The sequence below is a fragment of the Podarcis bocagei genome (genome assembly GCF_964188305.1).
Source record: "Podarcis bocagei genome assembly, chromosome: 2".
NCBI lineage: Eukaryota > Metazoa > Chordata > Lepidosauria > Squamata > Lacertidae > Podarcis > Podarcis bocagei.
Window position 1 is genome coordinate 4,420,181 of NC_138126.1, and position 23,495 is coordinate 4,443,675.

Here is a 23,495-nt window from a genome sequence, read left to right on the forward strand (position 1 = left end):
GCTTGCAATGTGTGTGGAGACGTCAAATTCACTCTTTTCAAGAACAGCTAGCAGCCTTTTTTGCTTCCCACAGTGGTAGTTTGGAATATTGATTTTCCCACCTGCAAGCAGGTCTGTTATGGAGTCAGAAGTCAGTCTTCCCTCAGAATAGGTATCATATAGGCTGTAGCCCAGGGTGATGTTGGGCAAGATGCTGGGGTTATTATTAATATCCCAAACAGCAAGGGAGAAGGAAATAACGTGTGAGTTTTTCTTATCCACCCAGCTGCAAAAAAAGTGTGTCACACAGTCATCCTCAATTCATTGAAAACTCACATTATTTTTTGTATTAATCAAAGCAAGCAGGAAAAGAGGAGAGGATGTAAAGCAAAGGGAGACAGAGGTCTACCTGTACCTGTAGTATCTTTGCAAGGGAGGGAAGATCATAACACAAATCAGTCACATTTCTGGTGACCTACCAAAAGTCCCTTGAGCCAAATTGACCCTCAGGCTGCATTGCAAGTGATTAAGCACAGTAGACATTTATGATTTGCAGTTGCATAGATTTTGTTGTGCATGGGGGGGGGCGAATTGGGTTCCCATTTTATTTACTACATAAAACCTGCAACTCAAACACATCCCACAACACTTCCTACCCTTTAGAAAACAAGTTATGATTTGGAGAGCAGTACATGGCAAAACTACTACTAATTACATAAAATACATTATAAAATGCTTTGAAACATGGCTTCCTTCCAACTGAACAGACACATAGAACTCTTTAAATAAATGAATGAAATGAATATGAATTTTCAAGAATATCAGGAAACAAGTGTATCACAGTAATTGGAGAGTAGATAGGAAGCAGAAATAAATCAATGCCTCATTACTTACATCTCTAATCTGCTGATGGGTATGCTGGAAAAAGTGAAAGGAGGTTGATCATTAAAGAGCCTTGGAGATGTGACTCCACCAATGAGGTGGTCTGCTAGCCAGTAAAAATTTGCAGGCAATATTTGCTCCTTGATCTGCTTCAGTGGGCATTTCCCCCTCAGCTTCATCCCATTGGTTGCAAGAGGCAGCAGCAGCAGCAGTGTTATCATTCTGGGTCTACCTGCTACGATTTCCTTGTACAGTGGTACCTCTGGTTGCGAACAGGATCCGTTCCGGAGCCACATTTGCAACATGAGCAGAACGCAACCCACATCTGTCCGTCTGCGCTGCGAGGGTCACGATTTTCCGCTTCTGCGCATACGCATGACATCATTTTGAGCGTCTGCACATGCATGAGCAGCAAAACCCTGAAGTAACTTTTTCTGGTACTTCCGGGTAACCGCAGGACGCAACCTGAAAACACTCAACCTGAAGCAAACGCAACATGAGGTATGACTGTAGCTGTTCCACCCAGCACTAGCTGCTGTTCATAATAATCTCCAAATTCTGGCAAATGAGAGATTGCAGTGAATCCACAAATACAGGCATGTGTCCAGCTCTGGTCTCAGAGCTGAAACATGATGGCTCAGTGGTGGTGCATCTATTTTGCACCAAGCTGGTGAGAGGGTGCAATCTCTGCTCCCTAGTCCAGGCAAGCGTGAGGATGTCCCCTTCCTGGAAAGCCAGTCAGTTGAAATTACTGATCTGGAAGGCAGCATCACACAGATGTACCTTCTCACTTCACCTGCTCTGTGTCCTGGCCCCCAGGATTTTGTGGCACAATATATATTTTATACATCCAACCTTCCGGGCAGAATGGAATAAAAAAACTTCCTACTGTCCTTAATTGTGATATTTACCTTATTGGTCCCAAAGGCAATATTCCGGGGGGGGGGGGCTACTTGGACTCAGGAAAGAATAAAAATAGATTACTGTGATTCTGATGATTGTAAAGGGAAGAAAGATGTCCCCTGACACTTGATAGGAGCAGGTGCAGAGCAGGAGAAAACATGTTTACTCAATAGGCTGCCATGGATCATCAAGGGTAAAGGTGAGTTGGGCAGAACCTGACTGACATCAGAAGAGCCCTGAGGTTGGATCAGGCCAAAGTCCAGCATCCTGTTCTCACAATGGTCAACCAGTTGACACAAAGGGAAGCCCACAAGCTGGAGATGAGAGCAGAACTTTCCCTACGTGCTATTTTCTTACCTCCAACAGAGGAGCGATAGCATATCAACTTACTCAAGTGCAAGAGCAGGTCAACTATGATGATCAAGGCGTCTAGAAGCCAAACCTTATGAGCAGCCCCCCCCCAACTCGGCCCTCCAGATGTTCTTGGACTACAACTCCCATCATCCCTAGCTAACAGGACCAGTGGTCAGGGATGATGGGAATTGTAGTCCCAAAACATCTGGAGGGCCAAGTTGGGGGGTGCCTGCTTATGAGGAATGGTTGAAGGACCTAGGTATGTCTAGCCTGGGAGAGAGGAGACTGGGAGGAGATAGGATAGCCATCTTCAAATATCTGAAGGGCTGCCACATGGAGGATGAAGCAACCTAGTTTTCTTTTTCTTTCTTTCTTTCTTTCTTTTTTATAAAAAATATGCTTTTCATATTTATACAATTCCTTAATTTTGAGCAAGCTTGTTTTCTCCTGGAAAGTAGGACTCGAGCCAATGACTTCAAGTTGCAGGAAAGGAGATTCCGACTAGGCATATGGAAAAACTTTCTTTTTTATATATTTTATTTATGATATTCGGGTTTATTCATTTCATTAATTTCGTGGTCATTTTAACATTTCAAAACTTTACATCCTTTCCCCTCTTTCTGTGCTTCCTTATATTTATTTTCAATTTTTTTCTGCCTATCCAGATTAACTTCATTTGTTCATTTATTCATCTACTTTAAATATACACTTATGAAACTGCTGGCTATTATAACTACCCTGCCAATGTTCTTATCTGTTTACAATTTGTTTGTAAATATTCAATAAAACATTTCCCATTCTTTTATAAAAAGTTGTTATCTTGGTTTCTTATTTTTCTGGTAAGTTTGCCATTTCTGCATATTCCATAAGTTTTTGTATTCATTCTTCTTTTGCTGGGACTTCATCTTTCCATTTTTGGGCAATTAACATTCTTGCTGCTGTGGTCGCATACATGAATAAATTTCTGTACAGTTTGGATACTTCTGTCCCTATAATTCCCAGAATGAAAGCTTCTGGGATGTTGTTTTCCTACAAATGTTTGCTGTTACCCAAACACCTAAATGCTTAATCTTTCTCTCGATCTCCAGATACATCTTGTATTCTTTATTTCTTTACTCTCACCATTCATATTTTAAACAAAGAGTTTGGTTTTATCTTTATTAATCTTAAGACCTGCTACCTCACCAAATTTTTTTATCTCTTGTAATACTTTCGGGATTGACTCTATTGGTTCTTCCACAGAAATCACCACATCATCTGCAAATGCTTTCAATTTATATTGTCTCTGTCCCACTCTTACGCCTTTAATATCTTGATTACATCTTATTCTTTGCACCATTACTTCTAAAACTATTATAAACAACCAACATTCAGCCCTTTGAACCCCCAGTCAACCTTATATCCAGTATCGAGATGCGTTCGATGAGGCCCAGGCAGCTTACACATCCAAGTTGTCATTGTTGTTGTTATTTATTACACTGGTATACCATCTTTCAGCCAAAGATCCCAGGGCAGTTCACAACATAAAAATCCAAAAGGGAGTTCAAAATCAGGTGCGCCAAGTTCCACCCAACATTATGGCTGCCCAGTTGTTGTTGTTGTTGTTGTTGTTGTTGTTGTTGTTGTTGTTGTTGTTCCCCATAAGACCTTTTACCTATATCCCTTACGTAGTCACTTTCTTCCTAATTCAGCTAAGTTCTTTTTGTACTTTAACCATTCAGTTTGCAACTTCTTAAGCAGCTTATGAAATCCTGCTATGGGTCATGAGCAGTTTTACTCCAGTTGAGATTCTGGTTGGGACTTCCAGCTGTACAATTTTATGCTATACCTAGAGCTAAGGATCAAACATCATGTTTATTTTTTTCTTGTCAGGTGCTCCTTCATGTTCAGATCAGGCCTCAATATAATAATGTAGCATTTGGGAATGAAAATGCAGCCCAGAAGCCCAGCACTGGAGGCCAAGATAGAGAAGATCTGAACGGCTACCATGAATTTCCCCTTGGTGCTCAGGTAGGTGGGAACAAAGGACACCCAAACACTGCAGAAGACCAGCATGCTGAAGGTGATCAGCTTGGCTTCATTGAAGGCCCCAGGTAGATTCCTTGCTAAGAAAGCCACTGTGAAGCAGATGGCAGCTAGGAAGCCCATGTAGCCAAGAGAACTGTAAAACATGGCAACAGAGCCTTCATTGCATTGGACAATGATTAGTCCAATCTGAGAGCGGAGGTCAAATTCTGGGAATGGAGGAGAGATCCCCAGCCAGGTGCTGCAGATGAGAACTTGCACACTGGAGCAGGAAATGACAATGGAGTGGGCCAAACTCTTCCCCAGCCATCTCCTCAGCCTGTTCCCTGGTTTAGTGGCCAGGAAGGCCAGGACTACAGTGATGGTTTTTGCCAAGACAGAAGAGACAGCAACTGAGAAGATGATGCAGAAGGCTGTTTGTCGGAGAAGGCAGGTCACTTTCCTTGGCCTCCCAATGAAGAGGGAAGAGGACAAAAAGGAGAGCAGTAGAGAGACGAGGAGGATGTAGGAGAGGTCCCTGTTGTTGGCTTTGACTATTGGAGTTTCTTTGTATTTAGTGAAGATTCCTAACACAAAGGCTGTGGTTAAGGATAAGAGGAGGGCAAGGGAAGCCAGGAGGCTCCCCAAACTTTCTTCATAGGAAAGGAAGGTAGATATTTTGGGGACACATTGTTGTCTATCCTCATTTGGATGCTGATCTTCTGGACATTTGGTGCATTCATTAGCATCTGCATAGAGAAAAACACACTTCTGCATACTAACATCAGTCACAAACCTACAATAGTCTGAATGCTGTGGAGCTGCTCGTACAGGATTTTCAAAAAGGCCCACACTGTTCTTTGAAGTGCTGGCAATCAAGGCTTTAAAGCATGAAATCAGCTAACATCACTATTGCATCTGGTGATTGACAGCTTGACAGTAGCACCCAACTGCTATTTTTCACCTAGAAAATTTAGATCTAGTGCAAAGGCCAGAAAAAATTCTGGACCCCGGGGTTAGACAACTGTGGGTGAAATGGATCAATAGGTTGACTGATAAAGGCAACTTGTCATGTTCGAATATTGAGAAGCAGAGGTGTTAAGCCTAAACTTATTTTATAATATACTGATGCTAGAATGATACTTTCTAAAATCACATATTTCAGTAGAATTCCATGATTCCTCCAGGGAATTCAGAGGAGTATTATTGTGTGGCACTGCCTCCATTCCTGAATTGCTGGGACCTCTCAGCAATTGTCAAGTAGTCTCTCTGGCTCTAGTGCTGACTGACTCCATGGCAGAACAACAACCCTCCTCAGGCTACAGAGTTGGTGAACCCAATACGCCCTGGCTCTCTTGCCCACTTTTCCATCACTCACCAAGATAGACCCCACGACCAGATTCACTGACATGTCCTCCCTGCATCATTGGAGGTGGCCTTTCAATGCCTTTGAACACTAGTTGCTGGAGATCACATGGTGGTGGGTGGGCTGTTCTGTCTATGCAGCTTCTGGGGTCCCATGGGAATCCCACTGGCCAGAACCCACCATCAATGACTCCATTGTTCTCTTGGAATGCCAATGGTGCCCACCTGACAGATGACAGAACTAGCCATTACTAACATCATGTTTGCAGTGGCTCAAATATTTGCCCCATCCTCCCATCAAAGGCCATTTTCTCTGAGTTCCTCTCCTACCTTCCTGAGTGGAGATTGTCCCTTCTGAGCAGGGAGAACAATCATAGCAGCAGGGCGGCTTCCCTTCCTGAACTTTTCTGGAATATCCAGGGAGACAGCTTTCTGTGCATCTTGAACGAGGCACCATCTAGGCATGAAGAGAAAATTGAGCACTAAGGAGAAAGTGATAGGTGTGTTTATCCCTTTGGACACAGCTAATGGAATTTTGGAAGGATCCCAGAGAAGAGATATTTGCTTCCGATAACCTCAAGTGACCACAGATCATATTTTGGGCAGTTACATTTTGCAGATCTGCATGGCAGAGAAACCATTTTGGTGCTTCTGCTTCCTCACCCACCCCACCCCCTTGACATTGATATCTCACAGTTAGCAACAAACAGGAGGATGGCATAAACCATCATATGAACATCAGCAAAAAAACAAGTGTTCCCTCTGTTGCCATCACATCTGCCAACGGAGTCATTGGTGTTGCTTCCAAAGTCTGCACCCAGTGTAGACTTTGGTGCCCAGTTTGCTTGTTTGCCATGTCTCTATGCCCAAACAGAAGTGGAATACCTTACTATACTCCAGCCTTACCCAACCTGGTGCCCCTCAGATATCTTTGCACGATGTTGTCTGGGGTGCATGGGAGATGTAGTCCACAATATTTGGAGGGCACCAAGTTGGGGAAATGTGTTCTGCTCTGTTTTGGAAGTCTCCTACTTACTTTGACATTTTATACATGTTTACTCAAGAGCAGGGTCCATTAAACTCAGTGGGACTTAGCTCTAGGAAAGCTCCCACAAGATTGCAGACGAAGCCTCATATGTACTATTCAAAATGTTATTAGAGCATAGCAGATGTCATAGTTAATAAAATGACAGATCCATTTCCCCCTACCTTCTTAAATAGCTTGGGCCACACAATTGCTTCTGGGTTAATGGTGAACTTCAGATTTGAGGACTTTTGTCTCTCTATTCTCCCAATTTTCACTCTATCATGAGAGTTATTAGGAAACAGCACCCAATTCACAATATCGAAGTCAATGGCCAGTGCCCCATTCTCATCCAGGTACTGCCCATCAGCTGAAGTATTAGAGTAGAACTGGACTTCTTTCAAGAAACGATGAAGCTAGAATGACAGAGGAAAATCCAGCAATGAGTTAGCAGGGCTGAATTATGCAACATGGTTTCATGTTCTCTCTGCACCCTAAACTTCTCTGAATAAGAACCACTGTATTTCTCATTTGGAACCATCTGACTGTTCTAGATTATTAGACACCCTCAATCAACTCAATCAAATTTTGGGGGGTGATGAAAATCAACATTATTACATATATTAGGAAAGGTTGATTTGGAGGAATAAAATGGGAGCCACTGCAGCAGGGTCTCAGATTATGAAATCAAGGTCTGATAGATGGTCCTTAAGGTATTTTGGTCCTCAGTCATTTAAGGCTTTATAGGGTCAACGTTGAACTTTTTATTGAGTCTGGAAACTTATTGGCAGCCAGTGTGGTCAGACGAGGATTGGTGTAATATGCTCAGGCAGTGTTGTCCCAGTGAACAACATGATGGTCGAAGTCTGCATCTTCTGAAGTTTCTGAACAGTCTTCAGAGGCAGCCCTACGTATAACGCAGAAGTGTGGTTATAATTGAAAGATAAAAGCATTCAAGAGTATTGCTGTCTAATGACAGTGTAATATGGTAGTGTCTAATCCTAGTGTTTTTGTTACATTTTGTAAAAAGTAATTCCTAATATTCATATTAGATCTAGAGTCTACATGTTTAGACCTTTTGTGGATTCCCAAACTATGCAGTGTAGGAGGCTGCTACGAAGTAGATAATTGTTGAATCAGAGCATTGGTCCAGCAAGCTCCACTTCCATCTCTATGAGTTGCTGCCTGCAAATAATTCTGTCTGCAGGAACATTGCACTGAATCTGTGATCTTGACTTCCCATACACTGATGGGCCATTTCTGTTGTGCTCCACCTGTAACTCGTGTAGAATTCCCTTCCCCTGGGAACCAGGGTAGTAGAAATTCTGGTGGATTTCTGTAAGCAGATGAAAACAATGTCAACGGCCAATCAGTCAATGTAGACAATACCAACCAACGTTCTGACTCAATTCAAGACCGATTCTGATGATGTTATCATGGTGATTCCAGAGAAGGGACAACAAATTCCAGTTTGCAAGAGGAAAAGGACTTACCTGCCATGGCTGTAGCTTTTGAAGATCCCAACTGCCTCCACCCACAATCGACATCCTTTTTGACCGGGATGAATATGCAGCATTGAAGGCCTGAGCCACAGCTTGGATACTCAAGAAGTTCACATAGCTGTCTTGGGACTGGATTCTTTCAATCTCTTCCTGGGGCAGCATCTTCACGTTATCCTTCTCTCTGCATTTGGTCATACCCCTCACAGACAAGGCATGCCTGGAATATGAACAATCAAATGCTTCTTCTGAATACCGTTGACTAGTCAAGGACATTGGCCCATAGTAGTCTTTCTTCATCCTTTTTTTGGTCTTCACTACAAAGGACAAAGAGCCATGAGCATACTGGAAGCAGTCAATGTCACATAACAACATTTTGTTCTGAAGAAGTGTGGTTATCCAGACTTTCCCCTCAGTCTGTATCCTTTCCAGTAAGGACTGTACCTCTATGATTATGTAAAGTCCACTTTGAGAGTCTGCAAAGTAAACAAATACATTGACTTGTCTCCACATGGCAGGTGCTTCATGGGGTATCCATAGCCAAGTTTCTCGTTGTACTCTTTGTGTGAAGGCAACACAAATTTCCCTTTTGTTCATTAGAGGTGTCAAGGTACTCAGGAACCTTTCTCCATTGTCATTGTCTGGAGCAAAGAGGCCGACCCACGTCCACTTGAAATGCAGGAGGACTTGAACCATGCCTTGGTACTGCGTTTCTTGGTTTGGGACCATCCGGTAGACAAAAGGGGACTGGAATTTATCAGTAAGAGCAAAGCCATAACTGAGCTGGTGAGAAAAGGGAAAGAGATTGATGGCTTGTGTTTTAGGATTAAGACCCTATACGTCTATATGAAGGATGCTGACAGATTTAGTGCAAACCTCACCGTTTTTTTGGAAGTAAAACAATATTTTTTAAAAAATCAAGCAATCCTTATACCAATTAATGGCAAAATTCTCTAGCCAGTTAAAAAAGATTCTTTAAAAAACAATCAAAAAGGTAAAACACTATAACCAAACTTAAATGAAAATGCCTGCTGCAATAAAATAAAAGTTTTGAGTAAGCCCTAGAAAGATAGTAGGAAAGGGGCCTGTCTGTCCTCAACTGCAAGGGAGTTCCATCACCCTTCACCCCCTCCAACATCTGGGAGAAGAAAAGGCTAAGGAGTAAACACTGCACAAATCCTGCACCAGCTGAGTGGTGCTTTGTTTGCCTCCTTCCAGCAACTCCTGCAGCCAAGCTTGTGCCAAATGCATTGCTCTGTTTTCCTTTGGATCACAGCAGTGAGGCTGAGAGGGAGGTCTTGTTGTCTGGGCAGCCCTGGACCTCCGTACCCACTGCCTAGGCTTGTGCACTGTGGAGGTCACTTTGATACTACTTACACAGTGGTTTGACTTCATCCCAGAGGCTCACGCCATCGTCTTTCAAGACAGACAGATGGCAGCAGAAACAACAACAACAAGGTGGCTAATATTGCCAGGTGTGTTTCACTTGGACCCATTGATTACCTGTGGGATCTTGTAGATGCCCAACATGCTTGCAATGTGTGTGGAGATGTCAAATTCACTTTTTTCAAGAACAGCTAGCAGACTTTTCTGCTTCCCACAGCTGTAGTTTGGAATATTGATTTTCCCACCAGCAAGCAGGTCTGTCATGGAGTCAGATGTCAGTCTTCCCTCAGAATAGGTATCATAGATGCTGTAGCCCAGGGTGATGTTGGGTAAGAGGCTGGGGTTATGATTAATATCCCGAACAGCAAGGGAGAAGGAAATAATGTGTGAGTTCTTCTTATCCACCCAGCTGCGAAAAAAGGTGTGTCACACAGTCATCCTTAATTCAGTGAAAATGAACGTCACATTCTTTTTTATATTAATCAAAGCAAGTAGGAAAAGAGGCAAGCAAGTAAAGGGAGACAGAGATCTACCTGTACCTGTAGTATCTTTGCAAGGGAGGGAAGATCATAACACAAATCAGTCACATTTCTGGTGACCTACCAAAACTCCCTTGAGGGCCAGGAGGTAAAACAAAGTGAGACAGAGGTCTACCTGTACCCGTGTCTGCAGTATTTTTGCAATGGAGGAGGGTGAAGGGAAGCAAAGTCGACTTTTATAATTTAAAGTTGCATAGAATATGTTGTGCATGGGGAAAAGAAATGTGTTCACATTTTATTTATTACAGAAAACTTGCAACTCAATCACATCCTAAAGCACTTCCTACCCTTTAGAAAACAAGTCATGCTTTGGAGAGCAGTACATGTCAAAACTACTACTAATTATTTAAAATTCATTATAAAACACTTTGAAACATGGTTTTTCACTAATTGAACAGACACAAAGAACTCTTTAAATAAATTAATGAAATGTAATGTAATTAACATTTTCAAGTTTATCAGAAAACAAGTGTATTACGGGAAATGGAGAGTAGATAGGAAGAACAACTACATCAATGCATCATTACTTACGTCTCAAGTCTGCTGACAGGGGTGCTGGAAAAGGTGAAAGGAGATTGTTCATGAAAGAATATTGGATATATGACTCCACTAATGAGGTAGTCTGCTAGGCGGTAAAAATTTGCAGCCAAAACTTGTTCCTCGATTGGATTCAGTGGGCATTTTCCCCTCAGCTGCATACCATTGGTTGCAAGAGGCAGCAACACAAGCAGTGTTATCATTCTGGGTCTACCTGCTACACTTTCCTTGTAGCTGTTCCACCCAATACTAGCTGCTCATAATATGCCCCAAATTCTTGCAAATCAGGGATTGCAGTGAATTGACAAATACAGGGAGGTGTCCAGCTCTGGGCTCAGAGCTATAGGGTGATGATTCAGAGGTGGAGCATCTATTTTGCACCAAGCTGGTGAGAGGGTGCAATCTCTGCTCCCTAGTCCTGGCAAGTGTGAGGATGTCCCCTTCCTGGAAAGCCAGTCAGTCAAAATTACTGATCTAAAAAGCAGCATCACACAGATGTACCTTCTCACTTCACCTGCTCTAAGTCTTGGCCCCCAGGATTTTGTGGCACAATATATATTTTATACACCCAACCTTCCGGGCAGAGTGGAATAAAAATCTTCCTGCTGCCCTTAATTGCGATATTTACCTTATTGCTTGCAAAGGCAATATTCAAGCAGTGGGGTGGGAGCTAGTTGGACTCGGGAAAGAATAAAAATAGATCACTGTGATTCTGATGATTGCAAAGGGAAGAAAGATCTCCCCTGAAACTTTGTAGGAGCAGGTGCAGAGCAGGAGAAAACATGTTTACTCAATAGGCTGCCACAGATCATCAAGGTAAAGGTGACTTTGGCAAAACATGATGGACATCAGAAAAGCCCTGAGGTTGGATCAAACTGTAAGGTGGTCCTGAGATATTGTGGGCCTCAGACGTTTAAGGCTTTATAGGTCAAAGCCAGGACTTTGAATTGGGTCTGGAAGCTAACTGGCAGCAACTCTGGTTGGACCAGCACCAGCGTCTTATCTTTGCACCTGTGCAAACAATCCAGCTTCACAGCCAGAGTTTCATCTTACATGTAGAAACTTACCAAGACAGTTTTCTGAAAACAAATGTCCAAAACCCTCAACAGGGGGGCCATCTGAAATTTCATTAGGATTAATAAATAAACTTTATAAAGATGAGAGAAGCTGCAGATAACATCAGGCTGGTAGTGGATTTGATATATTTAAATAGGAACAGTGAAGCTTTAGCTATAATATGTCTAGATGCAGAAATAACCTTTGATAAGGTCTACAAACTATATATAGAAAAAGTACTACAAAAATTTGGTTTTCCATTAGTCTTTATAAAATGGATAAACATATTATATTGCTCCCCTACATCTAGTGTTAAGACAAACGGCATATTGTCTGCACCTTTCACATTATCCAGAGGTACTAGGCAAGGCTGGCCACTTTCGCCTTTGCTTTTTAATAACTGTTTGGCGCCCCTGGCATGTACTGTTAGACAGCATAAGGAAATCTTTGGTGTAATTCATAACTCACTTGTAAACAAATTGGTAATGTTTGCAGATGATATTCTTCTGTTTATCACAAAATCTCACAGTACTGTTCCAAAATTAATGCAAAATATAGATTTTTGGGTAATATATCTGGATACACTATAAACTGGTCCAAATTGGAGTTGATGTTAATAGGAAATAACTTTTTGGTTCAACCGTTTAAACAATACCAATTTCAAATTTGCAAAGACAACATTAAATTCCTATATATATTAATACCATGAGACTTGTGTTATTAAACATCAACAAAATATATCATGAGGTATCAATAGACATCGACAGGTGGGAGTCATTGAACCTGACCCTTTGGGGCAAAGTCAATGCTCTTCAAATCAACATAATACCTAGACTAGTTTAGATCTTGAGAGGCATTCCAATTCACATACTAAGCAAATACTTTCTCAAAATTGAATCTTTGTTCAGAAAATACCTTTGGGGCTCTTCGGTTCCAAGAATATCTATGCAAAAATTGCAAATACTGATAAAAGAAGGAGGATTTGGGATCCCAAACTTAGAATTGTATCATCAAGCATATTTTCTGTCAGGTACACAATTCTGAAGACCCATAACTGAAAACAACTGTCCAAATTGGGCTACGTTGGAATATTCTTAAGTAGCACCTTTAGAAAGACGGGCAGCACTTGGGTCTAAATACATTAATTCTCAAGATGCTATTGAAACAATAACATCAGTTTAAACAATATGATACCAAATGTCCAAAAAATACATATTTGACCTTTTCTCCTACGACAAAATGACTTTATGGGGAAACCCGTCTTTAAAAATTGGGAAATAAATGGTCGTATGGAAGAGGTGGATGAATTTGGGTATATTACCGCTTGGACTACTGCAATGCGCTCTACGCGGGGCTACCTTTGAAGGTGACTCGGAAACTACAGCTAATCCAGAAAGCGGCAGCTAGACTGGTGACTGGGGGCGGCCGCCGAGACCACATAACACCGGTCTTGAAAGACCTACATTGGCTCCCAGTACGTTTCCGAGCACAATTCAAAGTGCTGGTGTTGACCTTTAAAGCCCTAAACGGCCTCGGCCCAGTATACCTGAAGGAGCGTCTCCACCCCCATCGTTCTGCCCAGACGCTGAGGTCCAGCGCCGAGGGCCTTCTGGCGGTTCCATCATTGCGAGAAGCAAAACTACAGGGAACCAGGCAGAGGGCCTTTTCGGTAGTGGCGCCCGCCCTGTGGAACGCCCTCCCATCAGATGCCAAAACGATAAACAACTACCTGACATTCAGAAGACATCTTAAGGCAGCCCTGTTCAGGGAAGTTTTTAATGTATGATATTTTAGTGTTTTTTGGTTTCTATGGAAGCCGCCCAGAGTGGCTGGGGAAACCCAGCCAGATGGGCGGGGTACAAATAATAAATTATTATTATTATTATTATTATTATTATTATTATTATTATTATTATTAATGTTAGACCAGTGAATAAATGAAGAGGATGAATTTTATACATATTCCATCTTAAGAGACAAATACAGATTACCTACAAATGCCCAATGACACTATCTCCAGATAAAACACTTGCTAACCACCATCTACGGGACATTGGTGCTGCTGTGGGTTAAACCACAGAGCCTAGGACTAACCAATCAGAAGGTCGGCGGTTTGAATCCCCACGACGGTGTGAGCTCCTGTTGCTCGGTCCCAGCTCCTGCTCACTTAGCAGTTCGAAAGCACAGCAAAGTGAAAGTAGATAAATAGGTACGGCTCTGGAGGGAAGGTAAATGGCGTTTCCGTGAGCTGCTCTGGTTCGCCAGAAGGGGCTTAGTCAGGCTGGCCACATGACCCGGAAGCTGTACAGCCTCAGAGACCCCAGAGATATTGAAGCAGCTGATTAATTCTTACACAACACACAAAAAAGACAGCCATCAACATATATAAACCAATTTGTATCATCTATTATTTGTTTATTTGATTTACTGGCCCTCTTGGCTAGGCCCATGCTGGAGAATATGTAGATGCAGGTACCACTGTGTGTGTGTGTGTGTGTGTGTGTGTGTGTGTGTGTGTGTGTGTGTGTGTGTTATCACCAACACCACGCCTGTGGGTAGTGCAACAAAATTGAAATAATTGAAATTGAAATACTTTATTGTCACTTGTACAACTTGTAAACAGTGAGATTATACAGGAGGTGTGTATACATGTCCTCACATTTGTGGAGGTGGCAGAGAAAAGAGTCGTTTTTTCCAAGGGCAAAATAGTGTTGAAATGGAGGAAACTGGCAAAGGAGTTGATTTTATATGATGGGTAAAGCTAAGTAACTTCCCTGAGTTGTCAAGTCAAAAGGATACATTTATGCATAATATTTGTAACATTTAACAACTTTAAAGATGTGCCCCACCCCCTGTAATTTCCGTAACAGTTATAAATTGGGAAAAGGTCTTCTGGCAGAAACCTGAGCACCAGGCTTGGCCCCCTCCCTCACCTGACCTCCACCTCCCACCCTTTAGGTGAAACCAAGGTAAGCATTTACATTTTCCTGTTTTCCCACTGAGGTTGGGTTTAGGATTGTTCTGGGATGACCAACTGTCTGGCACTCAGGTGCCAGGATGCCAGCGATCATCCCCCAGGCACTACATGGTCTCAGGATTCAGGGTGTTACCGGAGAAATCTGAGGGCTCTCCTGGACAAAAAACAAGGACACCAGCTAGGAATACCAGAGCAAAACAGCAGCCAGTAGGCTTGGTCTTTATTGAAGACTGTTGCGACAGGACTCCCACCCACTGCAAGATGGAAGCCCTAAACAAAATAAGACCCCAACTTTTATTAGTTACTAATCCCCAAAACTACACCCCTAAAACTACATCACAACTACATCACAAAAAGGAGGGGTTGAGGGAGGAGTTGTGGTGGTAACCTGAGTGTCCTGCCACCCTCTCCCCCTCCCCAAGAATACTTTCCAGGTGACAGAGTGGAATTTGCAGTTTCCTGCCCCCAGAGGGAAGAGCTGATCATTGTCCTTTGTTCCAGTCCGTGCTGAATCCACTCCTATATGCAAGTTCTTTGTGACCTTGATGGTCTTCTGTCTAGGACCATCAGGGTTGGCATAACAACTGGGCAGGGCTCCTGTGTACATGTTGGTACGCTCAAGGGATTATGGCTGTCCTGTATCAAACCTATCCCCTTTGATAGTCCTTTCTTCATGGAGCAAAATAAAAGTGGGCCGGTGTAAATCCGATGTAGAGTTGAATTTCTATTAATTTATAACAGAAGTGTTGCGTATGTCGTGTGTGCATGTCGAATTTGTACAAACTGAATGATTGGGGGGCGGTTCCTGCAACAAGGGATAGGGCTGCCTCTAGCTATATCCCAAACTTCTCCTCTTGTAGGCTTTTCCCTTCTGATTGGAACAATGTTGGAATAGTGTAAATGCATCACTGGAGTGATTTTATATGAATTTCTAAAGGTTTTCCCATGGAGCCAGTACATAGACACATTTATCAATGAACTGTTACATTTGGGAATGTGCAGCGGAGACTCTTTGCCTCATTGGGGGGGGGGAAGGTCTCTCAACCCCCTCTCCAATTTCCAGTAACACAGTAGATTTATAAATAAAACATGCTCTATTTACAAGCAAAATATTTAAACAGCTATCTTTCTACCAGCGGGGGGGGGGGGGGCATGGTCAGAAAAAGGCTGAGGGACATTGGGCTCCTGGGGGGGGGGTGGATCCCTTCCCATTACATTTCTAGGTCTCTGCTTGAAGGGAGGGGGGCCAATCTCCTGCCCCACCCCCGTCCCCCTCGGTCAATGAACTCGCTTCCTAGAGAGGCAGGAAGGGACGGAGCAGGGCGGGGGGGGTAGAGGCAATGTTGGAGGGGTGGGGTCTCCATGCGCACCCCCGGAAGTGAAGGAGGCCTGCAAAGGAGGAGGGGAAAGGTGCAACATTTCGGGAGGGGGGTGATTTGGGGTGCAGGGAGGGAGAAGAATTTGCTTTCCTTCCCCATGAACCTACAAACGGCACGGGGGGGGGGAATGAAAGCAAGGAAGGGCTCCCCCTTTCGCTCTGCAAGCGGCTGCGGTGGGGCGCCTCTCCCCCAAACAAGGTTTGCCTTGCAAGATGAACCCCAGAACCCTGAACTGCCGCCCCCTGCCTCAGTCGGGATCATGAAAGGATAGGAGCCAACTCATAGGGGCCCGAGGGGTCTTCTCCCCTCCCCATAAGATATTTGAGAGGGCTGCCCCCAATATTTTATTAAAGTTGGTATCCGTGTATGCGGGGGAGGAGATATGGAGGGTGGGAGAGAGTTTGCTTTGGTGCAGGAGAAGCAGCTGGAGAACAGAGTCGCCTCTGGAGTGGGGGAGATTTCGAGTGGGAGGGGTGAGAAGTGGACATTGTCAAGGGAAAATCGGCCTCCGGAGGCTGATGGGAGAAGGAAGGGGGCAGACCCCCAGCTCCCCTTTCAGAAATCCCAGTCTGGCCGGCTGAGGTTGCTTTGGCACAAAGGAAAGAGCCTTGTTGGCTTTCCCATGTTGGGGGGTTTGCTGTGCTGCTTTTGTGCCCCAAAACTGGAGGGAAAGAGGCACATTTTCCATTTCCTGAAGCATGAAAAAGCACCTTGTCGGTTTCCCTCCTGCTTGGCAAGGGAATTGGGCCCATGGATGGCAGGATTTGAAACTGATCAAGGTCTCAGGAGCCCTTTAAACAGCTTCAAGGCAAGGATTGGAGGAATTAAAGAATTGCCCCCTCTCCAGCTGGACTTGGGGGAAAGAGGAAGGGGGATGAGTTTTTGATGCTCCTTCTTTCCAAAAAGAGGCTTCTCTAGACATCCTCTTGGGACTTTGTCGGGAAGGAGAATCTAAGCCCCAGGGGTGGGAGATCTGGCCTGTCTTTCAGGATTGGCCCAGCGCAGAGGTGCTGAGGGACTTTTTCTGCCAGTGCTGCCAGCCTCACTCCTGCCTGGCCTCATCCCCTTCCAGGTTGCCAGGAGAGCCTTGTAATACTGTAGGTCTTCTAAAGCCCACCACCTGGGCAACCCTGCAAGGTGGGCCAGGATGACAGCCAGATTGATGGGCAGGGCCACAGAGTTGGTGGGGCTATGGGGCTGACTCTGAGCTTTGTTCAGGAGCTGCCTGCCTTCCAGGGATTTTTTCCAGCCCCACAAAAAAACCTCAGGAGGCAGCTGGGAAGCGTTGGAAAGAGGGTGTGGTGCTGGGGAAATTCCTGAGGGCCAGAGAGAGAAAGAGAGAGGTGACTTGAGGGCCAATTTAGCCCCTGGGTCTGAGGTTCCCCACCTTGCAGTTCGGGTGCTGGGCTTACACCAGGGAGACCCAGTCTCCCATCCCCCTGCTCAGGAGGGATGCCCTGTGCCCAGTTTGGACCCCCTGATTATTTCTCCTCCTGTCCTTCCTCACAGTGTAGGGAAGATAAAAGGGGACACACACAGAGAGAGAGAGGGGGGGGTTCCTAAGAGGAAGGACTAGGGGGCCATAAGCCACTGAACTTCCTATCTCTGTCCCCTAAACTACACTCCACGTTAGCGCATAGAGTGCTCTAAATATTTCCTCTCCCCTTGGAGGGAGCTTCTGCATCCTGGTGCCCCCCAGGTGTTGCTTTTCTTCTGACTGCAAATTCTGCCCATAATTTAGGAGTTTCCCTTACTTTCTTTATTCTAAATGTATCAAATGGTCAGAAACTGGTTTCCTGGGTGGCTGTTCGGGGGAAAGGAAAAGTGACCTCTGCTACTGACCGTAATGCTTTCTGTGAAGCTTCATTCAGAGTTTGGGATTTGATCCTAGAACTTTCCAAACCGAAGCTGAATGTCCCCTAAAAACTCATGCAGCTTATAGTATTATAAAGTTCCTGTAGAAAGGAGTACGTTTTTCCAGTTCTTACTCCAAGATTCAATACAATCTCCAGAGCTTTCCAGTTTTGAGCAATGAGTTTCTGAACAGCTATTAAAACATAGAGGATGAGTTCCCGATATCTCCAATCAGCATTTTAATCAATGAAAATTGTTAACAATCCCAAATTTGGGGTACATGGTGCATTTCTTTCACTAACTATTTCATATATTTTTCATAATATGTGTTTCTATTTTGCATTTGTAATTAGAATTTATGAGTATTAATTTTTTAGAATTGGTATTTGTAATTTGTAAAAGGTATGCTATCTGTGTAAATGTCTCCCATCCTAATTAAATCTGCCTTTCTATGAATCACTCTCGGACCTCGTAGTCTAGGGCAGTACATAAATTCAGTCAATAATAATAATAATTTCTGCATTTTTCAGAGCTGTTCCCTGAATTGAAGTGCATCGTGGCAACAGCTGAGAGAGTCCCAGAAGTGGCCCAGTTTATGCCTCCTCCTCCTCCTCCTCTGTCCTTTCCACTGCCAACGCAATGGCCTCCGAGACCCCCTCTGAACGGCCTCTTCTTACAGGTGGAGTGGAAAGAGGAGCCAGGCAGCTTCCTCAGGTAGGGAAAGAGCAACGGGAGCAGGGAGGAGGGAAGAGGCACAGATGGGACCACCCAGCCTCCCTCTGTGTTGAGTGGGGATGATGGGGATCTAAGAGCAGCTCTGTTTTTTTCTTCTTCTTCTTCCAGGCCCTCTTGACCTTTGAGGAGGTGGCTGTGTTTTTCACGGAGGAGGAATGGGCTCTGCTGGATCCTGGCCAAAGAGCTCTGCACAAGGAAGTCATGGAGGAGAATTATGAGATGGTGGCCTCTTTAGGTAAGGGCACATTTTTTCCCCTCTTGGCTGTTAGACGTTGAAGTTGGGAATCTGCTGTTTGAACCATTTATTCATGCTGTGTCTTCCTCTTTGGTGACCCCTTGTAGCTGAGTAAGATTGTCTTCCATGAACATGATCTTAACGGTGTGTCCGTAAGGGACTGTGGAGTCCAATTCTGGATCTACACATCCTTTGGCAGTGGGGACATAGGTTTCCAGGTGGGAGTTGATCATGGTGAGGGTTTGCCAAACATGCTTTCCTCTTAGCTTGTTTCACCCTTTTGGCCTGAGTTTGTGGTTCTTCAAAGTCCATGATGCCTTTGGTAAAGGTTATTTTCCAATCGGAGCACTTTCCCAATTTTCTGTTCTTATACTGCATTTTTTTTTAGATTTGCCTTGAGACCATCTTGAAACCTCTTTTGTTGTCCATTCTTAAGTTGGCAATAGAATAGTTGTTTTGAAGGCAATAATCAGGCATCTGAACAACATGACCAGTCCAATGATGTTGATGTTGAAGATTGTAGTGTATAGCAATACTTCTCAGGGACGTCCCTTCCCAGAGTGAGACAGTGTAGACTCCAGGGAAGAAGTCTGGGCAGGCTAAGGAGGGTAGAGGCTTGAATCCTGCTCACACTGAGAGTGATGGAAGTCTGTCCCATCCTGGAATGCAGGCTATAAATTCCCAAGACAGCACAGGGCAGACAGAGCCAGCTTCAGAGCAACTGCCGCTGTTAGATCCGGCTCAAGAGGAGGAGGAAGGCCAGCTGTCCCGAGTCTCCTCAGAGTAGGCAGAAGAGTAGAGTAGAGGCGCAACGCCTGCCCAACAGGAGGTGGGTCAACCGGTGGAGGATATCCTGCTAGCGTCAACAGTGTCATCCAGTGTCTCATTGGGAGAGGACTGAGCTGCGAGGGCTCGGACTGAAGCTACTGTGTAAATACTCAAGAAATCTAAGAGTAATAAACCAGCCAGCTTGCCGCTTCTTGGTATGAGAGGAGCATGGTAAATCCTGACAGCACTGTACTTTTGTCTGTAGGAAACTCTTCATAAGCTGATATTGTGGTATGAATTCCCCACAAAAACATCTGTAAAATCTACAAAGAGGTTTTCTGGTGGAAGTCATTATTAGCTTTTAATGGGCCACCAGATACTTTGCTGTAACAAAATATTGTTACTTTGGATACTTTTACAGTCACATATGACATAAACAACGCTTCTGCTTTACTTATTCCACATAGCAGAGACTCTGATATTCAGATCTGAGCTCACCTCCTCGCTTGGAACAGAAAAATACGGGGTTGTTGTCCTGGACCAATTGAGAGGTACATACTTCCACTTTGCTGTGAGGCTGTACCTTTGTATGTCTCCTTTCAGTGTGTAGGGATATAACAAGAGCCCTTTTGCATCAGAATGAGGGCCCATCTTTCCCAGCATCCTGGTGCAGGTTTAGGTGATGTATACAGTGGGTTGGAATGTATCAGCAAGATATTACAGATCAGGGAGGAAGGAGAAAACCCAATACAGACGCAAAGCATTTTCACTTGGGGGGGGGGGGAGATGAAGAATGGGCCATAGATGCCTCAACTGTATATAGAAGGGTTTTCTTGGTGTTCAGTGCTACATGGGAGTTGAAGGTAGAACTGGATACTAAGGGTTCTTCAAGCTATTTTCAGATTTCCTTTCCTTTCCTGAAACTTTAGTACATAGGAGAGGGAGGTATGCTAGAAGTGTTAAAATAAGAGAATGTGCTGATTGGTCTTGCTGTGTGTTAAGTTCTCTTGTTCATTTCCTTGAATTGTTGTTGTTGTTTAGTTGTTTAGTCGTGTCCGAGGCATACTTGTCTTCCACTGCCTCCCGCAGTTTGGTCAAACTCATGTTCGTAGTTTCAAGAACACTGTCCAACCATCTCGTCCTCTGTCGTCCCCTTCTCCTTGTGCCCTCCATCTTTCCCAACATCAGGGTCTTTTCCAGGGAGTCTTCTCTTCTCATGAGGTGGCCAAAGTATTGGAGCCTCAGCTTCACGATCTGTCCTTCCAGTGAGCACTCAGGGCTGATTTCCTTAAGAATGGATAGGTTTGATCTTCTTCCTTAAATACTTAGCAGTATTTTCTTATCTCCCACTTTAAACCAGGTGATGGAGGAGGCAATCAGAATATTGAAGGGCCATCTGCAAAGTACTTAAGTGAGAGTGAACACCTTAGCACCCATCTACAAACTAACACAGGAGAGAAACCCTTTAAATGCATGGAGTGCGGAAAGAGCTTCAGTAAAAATGGAAACCTTACTGTACATAAACAAATTCACACAGGGAACAAACCATTTAGATGTATGGAGTGTGGAAAGAGCTTCAGACAATGTTCACACCTTACTATACATCTACGAACTCACACAGGGGAGAAACCTTTTAAATGTATGGAGTGTGGAAAGAGCTTCAGTGAGAGTGGAAAACTTACTATACATCAACGAATTCACACAGGGGAGAAGCCCTTTAAATGTATGGATTGTGGAAAGAGTTTCACTGAGAGTGGAGGGCTTAGAAATCATCAGCGGACTCACACAGGGGAGAAACCATATAAATGTTTGGAGTGTGGAAAGAGCTTCATTCGTAGTGGGAAACTCACTCTACACCAACAAAGTCACACCGGGGAGAAACCATTTAAATGTATTTGTGGGAAGGCTTTCAGTCATAGTGGAGCTCTTGCAACACATCAACGAACTCATACAGGGGAGAAACCATTTAAATGTATTGAGTGTGGAAAGAACTTCAGTGAAGCTTCAAAACTGACCATACATCTACGAACTCACACAGGGGAGAAACCCTTTAAATGTTTAGAGTGTGGACAGAGTTTCAGTCACAATGGAACACTTACTAGACATCAACGAACTCACACAGGTGAGAAACCATACAAATGTACTGTTTGTGGAAAGTGCTTCAGTGCCAGTGGAAGCCTTACTCTACATCAGCGAACTCATACAGGGGAGAAACCATATAAATGTTTGGAGTGTGGAAAGAGCTTCATTTGTAGTGGAAGACTCACTGTGCACCAACAAAGCCACACCGGGAGTAAACCATTTAAATGTATTTGTGGGAAGGGTTTCAGTCAGAGTGGAGCTCTTGCAACACACCAACGAACTCATACAGGAGAGAAACCATTTAAATGTATGGATTGTGGGAAGGGTTTCAGTGATAGTAGAACTCTTAGAAGACACCAGCGATCTCACACAGTGGAGAAGCCCTTTAAATGTATGTAGTGCTGAAAGAGCTTCAGTAAAAATAGGAGACTTGCCATACAACAAATTCACACAAGGGAGAAACCATTTAGATCAGGGGTGTCCAAACTTTTTTCAAAGAGGGCCAGATTTGATGAAGTGAATATGCGTGGGGGCTGACCAAAGTTGTTTTTTTGGGGATTGAAGTTGTTGAGCTTTTGGCGGGATTTCCCCCCAAGGCTTTTGAGGGGTTTTTTTAGGATTTTACCCCAGGAAATAAACTGCCACAGGAGCCGGAATAAACCAACTTTGGACATGCCTGATTTAGATGTATGGTATGCGGAAAGAGCTCAAGTCAGAGTGCAAGCCTTACTACACATCAACGAACTCACAAAGGGGAAAAAACCATTTAAATGTATGAATTGTGGGAAGTGCTTTAATCGGAATGGAGCTCTTAAAAGACATCAATGAACTAATACCGGGGAGAAACCATTTAAATGTATAGAGTGTGGAAAGGGCTTCGATGGAAATGGAACTCTTAGAAGACATCAACGATCTCACAGAGAAGCAACTGTTTAAATGGAAGGAGTGTGGAAAGTATTTCAGTTATAATGAAGTTCTTAATAAGCAATTACATAGTGTTACGGGGGAGAACCCATTTAGTTTTATGGAGTATGTCATGTTTTTCCCACAGAGTTCACTTTGTCCCTCATATCAGCAAACTCATATAAGGAAAAATCAATTGTAAATGCATGGAGTAATTTTGATTTTCTGAAGTTTGTATGGAAAGTTGTACATACATGTATTAAGGCAATGAAGGTAATGTCTCATACAGTGGTGCCTCTGGTTACATACGCTTCAGGTTACAGACTCCGCTAACCCAGAAATAGTACCTCAGGTTAAGAACTTTGCTTCAGGCTCAGAACAGAAATCGTGCTCTGGCGGCGTGGTGGCAGCAGGAGGCCCCATTAGCTAATGTGGTGCTTCAGGTTAAGAACAGTTTCAGGTTAAGAACGGGCCTCCGGAACGAATTAAGTACTTAACCTCAGGTACCACTGTATATGAAAGATGCAATGTACTGTTAGGGATGTGCAGAATGTGACTCTCGAGGGCTCATTGAGTGTGAACATGGGCTGAGAATCCACTGATACTTGGTCTTTGGCAGAGAGAATTGGGAATCCAGAGTTGGGGAAAGTAGAGCACAACAGTGGTGTTTAGGAAGCAGGATTGGCTCTGGAATCCTAGAACTGTGGAGTTTAAATGGAGTCCAGGGAGGGTCTTCTAGTCCAACTCCCAGTTTATGCCTGGACACTGAGGTCCAGCGCCGAGGGCCTTCTGGCGGTTCCCTCACTGCGAGAAGCCAAGTTACAGTGAACCAGGCAGAGGGCCTTCTCGGTAGTGGCGCCCACCCTGTGGAACGCCCTCCCACCAGATGTCAAAGAGAAAAATACCAAACTTTTAGAAGACATCTAAAGGCAGCCCTGTTTAGGGAAGCTTTTAATGTTTAATATGTTTTGTTGGAAGCCGCCCAGAGTGGGGGGACAAATAAATAAATAAATAAATAAATAAATAAATAAATA

General features: G+C 43.9%; 2 protein-coding genes across 4 annotated transcripts; one reads left to right on the plus strand and one right to left on the minus strand.

Moving 5' to 3' along the window:
- Nucleotides 1-3,972: 3,972 nt before the first annotated feature.
- On the minus strand, nt 3,973-11,856 carry LOC308579724 (vomeronasal type-2 receptor 26-like; the record flags this gene model as incomplete). The annotated part of the gene is made up of 7 exons (XM_081180656.1): nt 3,973-4,871; nt 5,818-5,944; nt 6,697-6,927; nt 8,005-8,793; nt 9,514-9,805; nt 10,467-10,490; nt 11,852-11,856. The coding sequence occupies 7 exons, from the start codon at nt 11,854-11,856 to the stop codon at nt 3,973-3,975; spliced, it is 2,367 nt and encodes a 788-aa protein (XP_081036782.1).
- A 3,968-nt stretch (nt 11,857-15,824) lies between these two features.
- On the plus strand, nt 15,825-22,749 carry LOC308580843 (uncharacterized protein). 3 transcript variants are annotated; one of them, XM_081183067.1, is made up of 5 exons: nt 15,825-15,915; nt 18,269-18,452; nt 18,582-18,708; nt 19,944-20,027; nt 20,837-22,749. In XM_081183067.1, the coding sequence occupies exons 2-5, from the start codon at nt 18,378-18,380 to the stop codon at nt 21,955-21,957; spliced, it is 1,407 nt and encodes a 468-aa protein (XP_081039193.1). In that variant the 5' UTR covers nt 15,825-15,915; nt 18,269-18,377; the 3' UTR covers nt 21,958-22,749. The 3 variants fall into 3 exon arrangements, with proteins under 3 accessions (XP_081039193.1, XP_081039194.1, XP_081039195.1); XM_081183068.1 differs by having other exon boundaries at nt 19,947-20,027; XM_081183069.1 differs by lacking the exon at nt 19,944-20,027.
- Nucleotides 22,750-23,495: the final 746 nt, after the last annotated feature.

Excerpts from the sequence above, each read along its gene's own strand:
- LOC308580843 (XM_081183067.1), top strand. The coding sequence starts at position 18,378 with ATGGCCTCCGAGACCCCCTCTGAACGGCCTCTTCTTACAGGTGGAGTG. Across the intron at positions 18,709-19,943 it reads TGAGATGGTGGCCTCTTTAG|CAGAGACTCTGATATTCAGA; the intron begins GTAAGGGCACAT and ends TATTCCACATAG. Across the intron at positions 20,028-20,836 it reads TGTCCTGGACCAATTGAGAG|GTGATGGAGGAGGCAATCAG; the intron begins GTACATACTTCC and ends ACTTTAAACCAG.